Source organism: Xiphias gladius, chromosome 10 (genome assembly GCF_016859285.1).
Source record: "Xiphias gladius isolate SHS-SW01 ecotype Sanya breed wild chromosome 10, ASM1685928v1, whole genome shotgun sequence".
NCBI classification, from domain to species: Eukaryota; Metazoa; Chordata; class Actinopteri; order Istiophoriformes; family Xiphiidae; genus Xiphias; species Xiphias gladius.
Genome location: NC_053409.1, coordinates 3,750,791 through 3,763,566, shown reverse-complemented (window position 1 = coordinate 3,763,566; position 12,776 = coordinate 3,750,791). Strand labels below are relative to the sequence as shown.

Genomic DNA, 12,776 nt, shown 5'->3' with positions numbered 1-12,776 from the left:
TAAAGATCTCTATGACCGTACTGACATGCTTAAAACAGTAGGAAAACTTCTTCCTCCTCAAAAGTGTACATCATAGGCATCATCTGGTAAAAGGTGAAATGAGATCGTTGTTTTTCATTGCTATAAGATTGATTAACAAATTATATTTTGTCGTGTTTAGAAGTAGTAAAAAATCTTAGTTTTATATTGTTGTGGTGTGAAAGAAATGTGGTGCTTGCAAGTCTGAATGATAACTACAGTTTAATTTCCTGAACAATCAAAGTTATAGCTAGTCCATACTGCACCCTGTGTGTACTGCTGCTTTTGGAGATGTTTGATAGAGCAGATACATTATTTCTTTGCTGCAAACTTTGGGATAAATTCATCTCTAAATTCAAGATTAATTTGCATTACAGTACTAACTGGGGGGATTTCCCCATTAGCATCATCAGACACAGGACACTTCCAATTTTTACACAAATTTGAATATACTTTTTCAAAAAATCTAGGCAGTCCTGCCCCTGAGCATATTCCTGTGTGTTAATCTGTGCCAGGGCACAGCCACTAGGGCATAGTAATAGCTGTGGCTTATGAGGGCCTTGAACACTACATAGGCTAATAATTTTGCCCCACCCCAATTCCAAAAATTAAAACTTAATATGAATTAGATGGCGTTGTCTGAGATTAGGTGTCTCACTGTTTGACATTATTAAATACTTGACATTTTGAGTCCAACGTGTCCAATTTTGTATATTTAAATAGTCTCCAGAGTCTTTGTTTAAAATAATTTTAAAGTCCAAAGATATGATATCCAGGGGGCACTTGTCCAGAGGGTTATGTATACTCCAGTCCAATGGGGAAAATAGATCCTCGGGTTCCTGTTGTGTGTATCAAATGACAATGAGAAAATAATGTGACAATGTGAAAGGGGTCGCTCGTAGTTATGATCGTATAGAGAATTATCACATGAATCCGCACCTACCCTCAGCTTTACAGAGCGTTATAGCAAGTTTCAATTTATTTTTTAGTGTCTGCAGCTTTACTTTTTTGGTTCACTCTGACTGCTCTGATAGTGAGGTCTTCAGTCACAGTAGTCAGCTATTTTTGGTGAAGGAGCTCTAACTGCACATTACCTGTCCAGGACCAAACAGAATACAGACACAGACACTATCTGGTGAGCACACTGGAGCATTAGCAGTTAAAGAGCCAGATATTTCTGTCAGGAGTAAGTCCAAAAAGTGAGCTAGAAGAGAGTGAATATTGGTCGTCCATTTATCAGGTGGACACAAACACAATTCCAAAAGAATAATGTTGCTACTTAACTGAGGTAGATGCGTAGATGCATTTATATTGGCATAAAAAAAAACAACATTTAATGCGGTCAAAACAGGAATGTTGATAAAGCAGTCTGCATTGATGAATAAAATGGGCTATTCTTCCAGTTGTTTAGAGCTGCTTTGTACTGTATGAAAAGCTTTCTTTCAGTTTAATTAAATCCCTGCAGAAGGAGGACAGATATGTTACTCTGATTTGAGAAGTGTCACAGCAGAGCACAATTCTCTTTCATATGGCCATCCACTGTGTTTACCTCCATTACATCACCTGCAAATGATGCCAGGCTGCTACACAGTAATGACACACACCTTTACACACTAACTGACATCAGAATGGTCAGTTAGAACTTGGTTTAGATCAGTATTCTGCCTGTATGTAGGAGATTTCAGATTACCAGGGCTCATTAATTATGTGTCTCATTATTTTAAAAAGTGGCATTTTATATTTTTTTCTTGAAATGTAATAAAGTACAAACTCTGTTGTGCTGAATTAATTACAATATGAAATGAAAATTTAAAATGTGAGATACAGTTGAATTAAGACTAAATTAGTGGAATTGAAAAAACCGTATAGATGGCTTTATCAAAATGTTTTGTTATGTTTTTTTAATTATTTTTCTTCTATCGTCATTATACTTATTAGCTGATAAAAAACACCTCCACCCATCTTCTGCAATTGGTTGCAGATTTTTGATGCTGTGTGTTCAGAAATGTGTCTTCATTTGTTGAGCTGTTGTTCAGTTGCTTCACTGTGACAGTTTCAGCTGTGTCAGAGACATAGGACCAGTGATGTGATTGGCTGAGCATGAATTTATTCTTTTGCACATTACGCTGCTGTACATACCGTACTTAAATGAATCGAAATAGCAGGTGCACTTGGAGAACCTCATGCAGAGGCAAACATGTGTTAATTGATGTGCATCTTTGTTAATTTGAGAAAAAATGAAAATTCTTTTTATGCGTGTGATAAAATCTGATGTCAGATTTGACCAAGATTTCAAAACACCTGGAATCTGACAGCCATGCATATGAAACCTTTTCCTGTTTCTTCATTTTAGCTAAACAGTATGTTGCCTGGTAACACAAACAGCAGCAATTGTTGGGTATAGAACATACACTTCAGGTATTATCCCTAAAACAACACAATCCCCATCCATAATAGAAAATGTGTCTCACACTTTCACACTTAAGCTGAGGAGTATCAGACCTGTAATCAGCCCTTGTCAATCACAATACTGAGTTAGTCACAAAGTGGTCATCTCATCTAGTCCAAGCCAGTTCACCCAGATGTAAAACTGGCCCTGGTAAAGGCAGCAAGTGTCCCAGCCACCACTGCCAGTGCTGAAGGTTGGGACACCGTGGCAGTCACACAGATGCTATTCCATAATGCTAGCATAATGGTTCCACAATAATTAATAATACATTGAAAATTATTAACAATGACTAATTCTCAAATAATTAAGAAGGCACCACCATATAAAAAATAATAACAGAAAACAGAATAATAACAGATGATGTACAATGGTTATAGTAGGTAAATAATAAAAGGTAATAATAAGGTAAATAAAATAAAATACAATTTCAAGTAGTGTGTAAAAAGCTGCTAAAATGTAATTTTATTAAAACTACAGGGTAGTTTTACTTAAAAAATATGAAAACTCTTCAGATAATTTTAACAGGTTAAATAAGGGGTTTTCGTTAAATCTGCTTTACCCACAAATGTGTTTATGCACCAGGTATGGTTGGGGATATAATAACAACTGATGAACAGACCCTTTTAAAGATTATATTGCATCTGTAATTACTCACAAATCAGACACCCATGAGTTTGGACCATTTTCTACAGCATGCCATATGTTTTTAAATACATTTCCTGCCCCCTGGGCAACCATTGGTCTCCATTCATTTTTACTTGAGTATAGACTTCTCAGACATTTGCCATCTTATGGAATTCCTCTCTGATTATATTTTTACCAACATGGAAAAACCATGTAGGTTGCATTAGACAAAATATTTAATCATGTCAAAAGACATTGTGGGGTTAAAGCCGGTATCCATAATATTTTTCAGTCAATAAATGTTGATATTTCTAAAAATAACTGTATATTTTTCTAAATTGTTAAGTAATGATAAAGACAATCCTAAACCATACAAACCAAAACTGTGGTTTGACAGTGGTACTGTTTTCACATTAGGTTTCTTTGTCCAAACTTGAGTCTGAATGCTGATCCTCCCGTGGGAGAGCCACTGCTATAATACTGCTTTACTGTTGTTCTGTTGGTACACTTGTGTAGTGTTTTCCTCATCAAACAACAACAGTGGAGCCTATTTTCGTGTATGTATACGGGCAGAGCAATTTGAACCCAACTTAACCCCAAGTTCAAATACTGTACATGTAATGCATGTATACCTTTTTCAATACTTGCCTAGGTAAAACATATCGTATGGAATCAAGCTTGGCTTCAGCGTTATTCTTGGTGTGTCAGCAGTCGGTCATTTTAGGAAATTTTGGAAGAGTAACTTCCTCTAGTGGTAACATGGATGGCGAACCCCTTCGGATTTCACCTTAAATGTGAGCATGAAAGCACCCTTGGACCCACTATAAACTGCTGTTGATGAATTTTGATCAGCTGGTCATAGCTTGTCAGTTCACCCCTGTCATGGTTGACAATGCCAGTGACTGAGTTGTTATTTGTACCATGTTTGTATTTTCATACATCAAATTCAATAGCTTAAGTCCATCAGTATCTAATTTAATTGGTTGGAAAAAGTTTTGCTTTGTCAGGTTCTGATAAACTGCAAGCTTCCAACTTCAACTACCATCTTGGGAGCACACCTTCCACCACCGCACTAGGCGACAACATGCACAATGTTATGGATATCAGCTTTAAGCTTGTCTTTTGACTCTTTTTCATACTTGAATCCTGAATAAATTGCATTCCACATATTTATATATTACACAGTATTATTAATATATGTTTTTTGTTTTTATTTTGTCCCTGTTCCCCACAGTTATTAGTTATACTTGAGCTGTGTCCCAATTGCATACTACACACAATTTTAACTAGGTTTTTTTGGGGGGGAGGGTTTGGATATGCAGTGCATTCACACTGGAAAAGTGACCAAATGAATTCACTTGATGTTGAGTGTGGTGATAATGGATATACTAGTGTGACACACTGCCAATGGGCAACAGAAATAAAGAACTGGCCGTAGCTTTACAAAGTTTCAGTTTGACTGATGTCTGTCTGCATGCATGTTGTATTACATGTTATTTTTTGCCAGTACAAACTGTTACATTATCTCTATAAACCATTCATTTATAGTAAGGGATTGGGACACAGTGTCCGTCTCCTATTTTTCTAACATTAGTCAGTCTTACCTGCCCTCAGTTTGCTGTGTTGTTTTTTTTCTACTTTCCCTAAATGCAACTTACTTTAAGCATGCATCAACATCCTGCAGTTTAACTAAACAAAACCAAAAGTTAATATTAATAACCCATTCTCAGCCAGTACCGTCTCTCTCTCTGATGTACACCCAGACTGCACGGCCAGTTCATGTTTAAAGACTAACATTACAGATAGATTTGTCAACAAGAAACACATGAGAGAGGAGCCCGTCCTCTAGTCGAGTGCCTCTCTCAACAGTATCTGTTTTCTATTGTGTGCATCTGGTTGTAGTGTGTGCAAAATTTTAAATGGCTTTGTTCTTTCATCTTAACATATATCATTTGGTAGTTTTAACTGGTCATATTTTTTGCATTTATCTAAATGATCCCTGGCATTTTGGTTCTGATTATGGTTTTTGGCTTAAGTATGTATTAAATATGTTTGTTTTTTCTTGTTTTTTTTTTTTTTTTTTTTTTTTTTTTTTTTGTCAATCGGATAATATTTAAATCACAGTGTGAAATATTTTTTGATATAATTTTGACTTTTAGTGATTTGGAAGTACTTCAGTGACTAACTTGTGTGTTATATTTCCTAGAGTATGCTTTCCTGGCAAACACTGAATTAAAAAAGTAAAAACAACAGTTTCTCAATCATTTTAACCACTGTAATTTTGTAATTATGCCTAAACCCACAAATTAGTAGGTGAAGCAGTTCCAGATCCACTTCTCACATATTTTCCATTTTTTCAGACTTTTAAAAATCTATTTTGACAAAACAAATTAATCTTTGCTAAAAAATATTTTGACTGTAAGACAAAAAACAAATGAATTGCATGGCTAAGAAGTTGCAGTTTAGGGTTTGTCAGACTTGTCAGTGTTAGATTTCTTCTGTTCTTTTCTGTAGATGGGCATGTATATTGCTCATTGTTTGTATATCCCCATCCCTTCCTTACAGCCAAAAGCTCTAATGCCGCCCGACCGCTTCGTACTGCCTTTACATGGACATGGCAACTGACTTACACTGTCACCCTCATCACCCTCATCTCCTATGTAGTGTGTTCATAGGTCCCACCACTTCTTCACCTTCTCCCTTGTCTTTAGAGATATTAAAATATATGAAGTCATCCATCCATTCTACACTAAAGAACAAATGACAATTTAAGCAAAAACTGTAACATGAATAGATTTTAGATAATATTGAAGTTTATTGCTATGAAAAAAAGTGTAGATACACATTTTTTTGTAAAAGCAAATTATTTACCAGGAAAAAGCAAAAGATAAAAAAACAGAATTATGATGTTTATTTTTTATGTTATGTGGTGTGGATGTATGTGTTGTTGCCTCCCTGTACCGTCATGTTTTAAGATAAAACACACTCTCAATGGATAAAAATGATATTTAACGGTACCAAGTGGCTATCCAACATTCTTACACAACTTTTCCTTTGTAAATTTTTTTCTTCACGCCTAAATCATGCGGGCAATTTGTTGATGTAAGTTGACAATGTACAGTATGTATGTTTTTATTCTCTCTGAATTGGTTTTTAAAGATGCAGTTTGTAAAATGTGAGGAGTGGGACATCTCAATGTTTAATCTTCTGTATCTCACACCAAAAGCAAAGTGGCTAATGAACATGATGGGTGTTACATATAGCAATTTTAGCAATTTCCCATCTCTGAATTGGAAGCTACAGGAAACACCAATCATTTTAAAATAGGTGGGTGTTAGTTGAGTTGGGGGATTTGCCATCCACCAAGTTGTAAAATATTGTCTAACAAGTACAGAGTGTTTCCTAATATGGATTACTACTTCTGAAGCTTTTAGGTTCTGCATTAAACTAATTTATTTACTATTCACAGATGCTACAGTTGCTCATTCTACAACCTAGCTCTTCCATATATCCCAAATAAACTCAAAATACAAAACAACTCACAAATTCTGTTGTTGCACCATTCAATAGGATAAAATCCTGCGGTACAGTTATAGGATTTGTTGCAAGTAAACCCAACTAGTTATTGAAAACATGTTCATAAAATAGAGGCAGAATTATTGTTCAGCATTTAGTAACACTCTACATGAACACAAAATGCCACATTTACTACCTCTAAGAAAAACTGACTAAATCAGAGACAATATGATTTTACAAATATCTTGGTGAACCAGTACTTTTCTAATCTTTCAAACTGCATCTCCGATCAAGCTGTGGACATTGACAACTGAATCTTTAATAGTCTTTAATAGTGTTTTATTTTTTAATTTATAAAATAGCCTTTGTTGGATTTACAGATTTCTGTGCTTGTGAATGTATATGTTTATGTTGTGATAATTTGTCAGTCACATATTCTTTTGTTTTAATTGATATAGAATTTTTGAATGAGCATCAAAGATTCAGTATGCACATAGCTTGATGGCAGCTGATATTTTTCATGTCAATGGTAATTTGAATGTTCACTCCAGTGATAGCTGCTGAGATCACATCCATGACAAGTAAATCAAACTCTTCACACTTCTTATTAAAAATGAATTTTCAGCATCTATCAACCCTTGTCCCCAGAAAGTCTACACTTTTTACTTCACTCAGTTAAGACTGAAAAGAATGCTGAAGTCACAGGAAAAAAAAAACTACTTGCATTTTAAAATTTGGTGTCCCACACTTCATAAAGAATCTGCAAAGACTGAAGAGGTACAAATAGGTCTTCTAAATGATTAAATATAGCATAATAAAGTGTTACAGTGCAATATGATTATGCAACATGATTATAGCGTTAGTTGATGTTGTATTTTTGAAGGCTTTTTCTTGTTTTGTTTTTTTATCAAATATAGAGAAGACAATGAAACTTCATTGTTTAGCAAGGAAGCCAGTCTACAGTTTGGAAGTATTTACAGTAACAGCTAGCTTTGCCAAAGTGACCACATGTAGCAAGACTGGAGTACAGTGATTAATTCCCAAACTTAATTCAATAAGTGAGAGTACATGTTAGAGTAATGTGTTTAAGGTCCTACACCTACAGTAAGTGCTGGATAGTTTGCCAGTTGTTTTTTGTTAGGAATTACCAACAATGTATGTGCAATGCAAGCTTCCATTTTCCACATCACTTGTGTAAGTTCCCCATTGGACCAGGATTGGCTTCCAAACTAGTTGTGGTGTCAAAAATCATGGTTGCATGTACTGTATACACCTAAAAGAATCAAAATAGGTCCATTGTTAAGATCTGAACATATATCATTCTGCACAGTGAATGTCAACTATCCAAAAGAAGCAACAATGACAAAAACACATTTTTGAGTGGCAGGGACTTTAAACTGTTCAAATCGTTGGAAAAACACAAGCAGTTTGTTACTGTCTAATTATATATATCAAGACTGCCAAATTTATCGGAATTCCACATATGATTATGGCACAGAAATAAACACATTTGTAGAAAGCATTGTTATTAGCAAGCCTTACAGAAAATGATATGGTAAACCAACAATACAACAGACAGTAGTAGCTTTCCACTGTGGCAGATTCATCACAGAGTTTAGCTTTGAGCTTCAACATTATTTGCAGTTGGAAATTTGATTTATCTTTTTGAATTGAAAATATTTGAACTTGTAGGAAAAGTAAGAGCAGGTACCTATTTAAATTGATTTGTTAGGCGACCTGATCTTCTAACTACAAAATGAAGCTGTTAAACAAACACTGAATGAAAGTACATGCCTTGATTGTTTTTCACCCAGGCCAGTTTTCACAAAGGGTGAGCATTCAGGTGACTTTGCTCTGCCATTGACATTGTATAAATGTAAAATTAAAATTATAGTTAAACAAGTTTTTCTTGGTCACAGAGCTGCGCTTATGAAAGAATCATTGTCACTTGTTGAATAAAAACTATATAGACCATGAAGAACTTTTTTTTAATCTTGTCAGGAAACAGTGGAGTGAAGCAAAAAAGGTTCCTAATGCCATCAAAATTGTGCTGACAGTATAATGAAACTAACATGACCATTCTTAGTTTTCTAGTCTATTGACCTTCCACTATCTGGAATGCCTTTGGTCATGGATACATGAAACCACTGGACCTCATTCAAGAAATTTGCACAAATTTGACCCTGACATGTTTACATGGTATGTTCAAATTAACAGGTAGGAGTGTTTGTATGTACAAACAAATTGCTAAAACTAATATGAAAAAATTTTTCACAGTGAATTTTAGGTCAGGATAACCAAATTTTTCTAGTATTTAGTTTCCACAGATAGTGTGCACATGGCAATAAAGACCGTTGACTCTATATATAATTATTGGGTGCATAATTTTTGGAGGGTTTTTCTAATTTTTCTCTTATTTAATTAAAAAAGCAGTTAAATCTTCACAATTCAAGGTGGATAAAGAGCCAAACAAACTGGCTGTTTGTCTCCTCTCACTGAAATATAACTTCAGGATAGGGATAACTTTGACCTCAAGAAGCAGCTCTACATCTGAGAAATGTTTGTAGAACTATAACTACAATTTTCTGTATTACTTTAAAAAAGTAAGCGGTTTAAGATGATGTGAGAGCCACTGAGTAGTGACACTACTGTCAGTCTGCCATTTCTATTACGATAGCACTCTGTGTTTATCTGTCTTGAATAATACCTTTTATTTTATCAAAATTAATGTTACTTCATGTGCTTTGAAATAAAAGGTTTTAATAATATTAGAAGTTTTTCCTTCTAATTCAATAAAGGGAAAAAGTAAAGGAATAACAATGACTACAGTATCTTTTGGCTGTAGCTACTCTGCTGAATACATTTTGATTAATTTGTATTTAGCACTTAAACTTTATTAGTTTACATTTAAAGATTGTACTTTCTCTTAAAAGTTTGTTGAAAGATATTGCAAAAGAATGAAGTATACCTAACTATAGTGAACACATGTAATTTAAAGCTAATTTTGCTTGATCTTTCTGGCTCATTCTTGCACACCTCTTAAACCTTTTGAAATTTATATTGCAATTTATATCAGAAATATGTCAGTTTTCTTTAAAATCGTTTATATCTTGATTGGGCACTCTTAAATTGATATGGCAAGTTTAATGTCATTTCATTGCCTGTTTTGTTTTTCTGTCCAGATGTATTAATTTAGTATATTTCATAAAACTCCCATGCTGCCCTCTAACCTGTCTGTCTCCAACCCCAGGAGCTGAGTTAGTCATCCCAATAATTGAGGATCCATTAGCGCACCCCTCTTTAGCTCCTCGTGCACCCTTCATTCCCACTCCCTCAACCCACCACCCACTCCTCACCATTATTGAGACCACCAAAGAGTCCCTGTCCAAGACCACTGAGGCGGGGGTACCTTGCTTGTTGGACCGAGGCAGCGATGATTGTGATGATGATGGCTTGGTGATATCGGGGTATGGCTCTGGGGAAGCTTTCAAGTCTAACCTGCCCCCTTCTGATGATGAAGATTCTTACACGACCTTCTCCTTGGTAACAGATAAGACCTTGTCCACATCAGGCTTTGAAGGTGGCTACAAAGCTCACATGCCCAAGACTTTTAGACCTAACAAACCTTCAGTCTCCAGACGCAGTAGGACTACCACTTCCGCCGACCAGAGCCGCACCACCACCACCACCTTTGCCTCCACCGCAACCCTCCACAATGCTCCGGCCAAACAGCCGGCTGGTAAAATGAATAACCGCGAGCTAAAACCCCAGCCCGACCTAGCGTTGCTTCCATTGCCCACATCCTTTGAGGTAGACAGCACCAAGCTGAGGGGCCCATTAATAACCTCCCCAATGTTCCGTAATATACCCACAGCACTCCCCACAGAGCCGGGCGTCAGGCGAGTTCCAGGGCCCTCGGAAGTGGTCCGTGAATCTAGCAGCACCACCGGGATGGTCATCGGAATAGTGGCAGCCGCTGCCCTGTGCATCCTCATCCTTCTGTATGCCATGTATAAGTACAGGAACAGGGATGAAGGCTCCTACCAGGTGGACGAGAGCAGGAACTACATAACCAACTCAGCTGTGCAGAGCAATGGCGCTGTGATGAAGGACAAACAGCAGAACTTGAAAGGCAGCAACAAGAAACAGAAAAATAAGGATAAGGAGTATTATGTGTGACTGTGAGACTTTTGTGAACACAAGAGAACGAACAAAGAAAGCACTAAGAGAACATTTACTTATCTGTTTCCTTGTGAGGAGCTATGACAAATGATGGTATAACATGGAACTTGAATAATCCTATACTGTGCTGAGTAGTTGAACTGATGATATGTACTATAATATAAAGCACACTTACTATTGTAAGCATAATGACAAGGCTAAATAGCAACTTTAGAGATCTTACTCTTCTATCTGGTCAGAGACGTTATCAGTATAGAAATATTTCACAGCTACACCATTCTCCTAAGTGACTTCTAGAACTATGTGATCCTTGGCATTAAACAAAAAACTTTTTGTAAAATTGTTAATTACAAAAGGCTCATAATCTTATACATTTTCAGCATGTAAGTAACATGTAGTGCTTAAAATGAGGAGGTCAGGCACATGATCACTGTAACAGTAAAAAAGTACTGCTGTATCAGAATATGATGAATTTTTATGGTTTATACATTATACAAGTGTGGTGTGTCTTACTAATTTTTGCTTTAAGCAAAAGAAAAAAATGAAAAACAACAGCAAGAAAAAAAAACTATTTCTGTGTATAAAATGAAACCAAGTGAGCAAATTGCCATGGGCCGAACTCATAGAGGCCGTTCACTCTGGTATCTGATTCACCACATTTGTTCTCATTATCTGATTGATAGAGTGAATGTCCACTCTGTGGAAACAAGTGGCCAGTTCTCTTGGAAAGAAAAATGCATGCCATCCTAATTCTTGGGTAAAGTACAGTACAGTAAAAGTCCAGTTTACAGTGTTCAACTTGGACCTTGTTCTCTTTAATGCCAAAACAGTTCGTCATCAGATTAGAATTTAGCCCTTGCCCTCTTTTAGAACATTCAAAATGTTAACCATGGAAAAAACAAACCTCTTAAAGAAAAGGTCTATTATTGGTGCACAGCCAGTGGTGGTTTTATGTTTTTGCAAAACTGTATGTTGATTCATTGCCTATCGTTTATCTTTTTCTATGGAGGTGTCAGGAGGAAGACAAATGCAGTACTACAACACTGTTAACAAATGTATAAAAAAAATAAATCAAATGTTGAAAGTGTGAATTATATCTGCTGTCACACTCAGCTTTGTCAAAAAAACAAGAAATTTGTTTACATATTTTATTACACACTAGCTGTTGTACTTTGTAGGTAGGAAACTGTACATTTACCATGGCAGTTGTAATTTTTTAGTACCTCTATTGTACAGACTGAACATATGGTTTATCAGCGTATTTGACATGATGAAATCTATTAACTGTTCATTTACATGGAATGTAAATGAACAGTTAACACAATGTGGAGAATCATATTGATATTCATAAAGAATAAAACTGTATTGTTAGTCTAGAGATCTAACCAGAGATGTTTCTAAAGTTGCATGAATATTTAACTGGTTGCAGTTGTCCAACAAATACAAGGTGCCCTTCCTTCTGTATCATGGCTTTTTTTGTTCTGGGTTAAACAAGTGTTATTTCTTTTTGAAAGAAAATAAAGTCAGAGTTATGACAAAGACAGAAAGACAAAGAGGCTAAAGTGGATGGGGCTCAACAGTTTTAAAAATAAGCTAACATTTTTATTTTTTTTTAGGTGTGACTCACCTCAAATCATTGTCATGTTACTTCTTTATCATTGATTAACATCTTATTTCGTCAATATTTTACAGTCCCTTTATGTTTCCATTTTCTGCCATTGTCATTTAATGATGTGGAGTCTTTTTTTGCCTGGAATTCGCATTTTTTTGTTACAATTGTTATTTTTCATAACCTTTTTTCATCAGTTTGATAACAAATAAAACATTCTTTTTTGTTCTGAAATTACATTGTAGTCCTTGGGTAGATCCAGTTTTGCAGATTCTCATGGCAGTACTATGACACTTTAACATTTGCCCCGATTCTCAGCATAGATCATCTTGACTCAGCAGGAAAGAGAAAACGAGGCTGATTTAAAGCCCCTGAAAA

At 35.7% G+C, this 12,776-nt stretch overlaps 1 protein-coding gene across 1 annotated transcript in view; it reads left to right on the top strand.

Annotated features, from left to right (window-relative positions):
* nrxn3a (neurexin 3a) overlaps nt 1-10,786 on the top strand; it is a 241,614-nt gene extending 230,828 nt beyond the window's left edge. The window contains exon 25 of the mRNA XM_040137140.1: nt 10,158-10,786. Within this exon, the coding sequence (XP_039993074.1) occupies nt 10,158-10,786 (629 nt within the window). The remainder of the gene's footprint in view (nt 1-10,157) is intronic.
* Nucleotides 10,787-12,776: the final 1,990 nt, after the last annotated feature.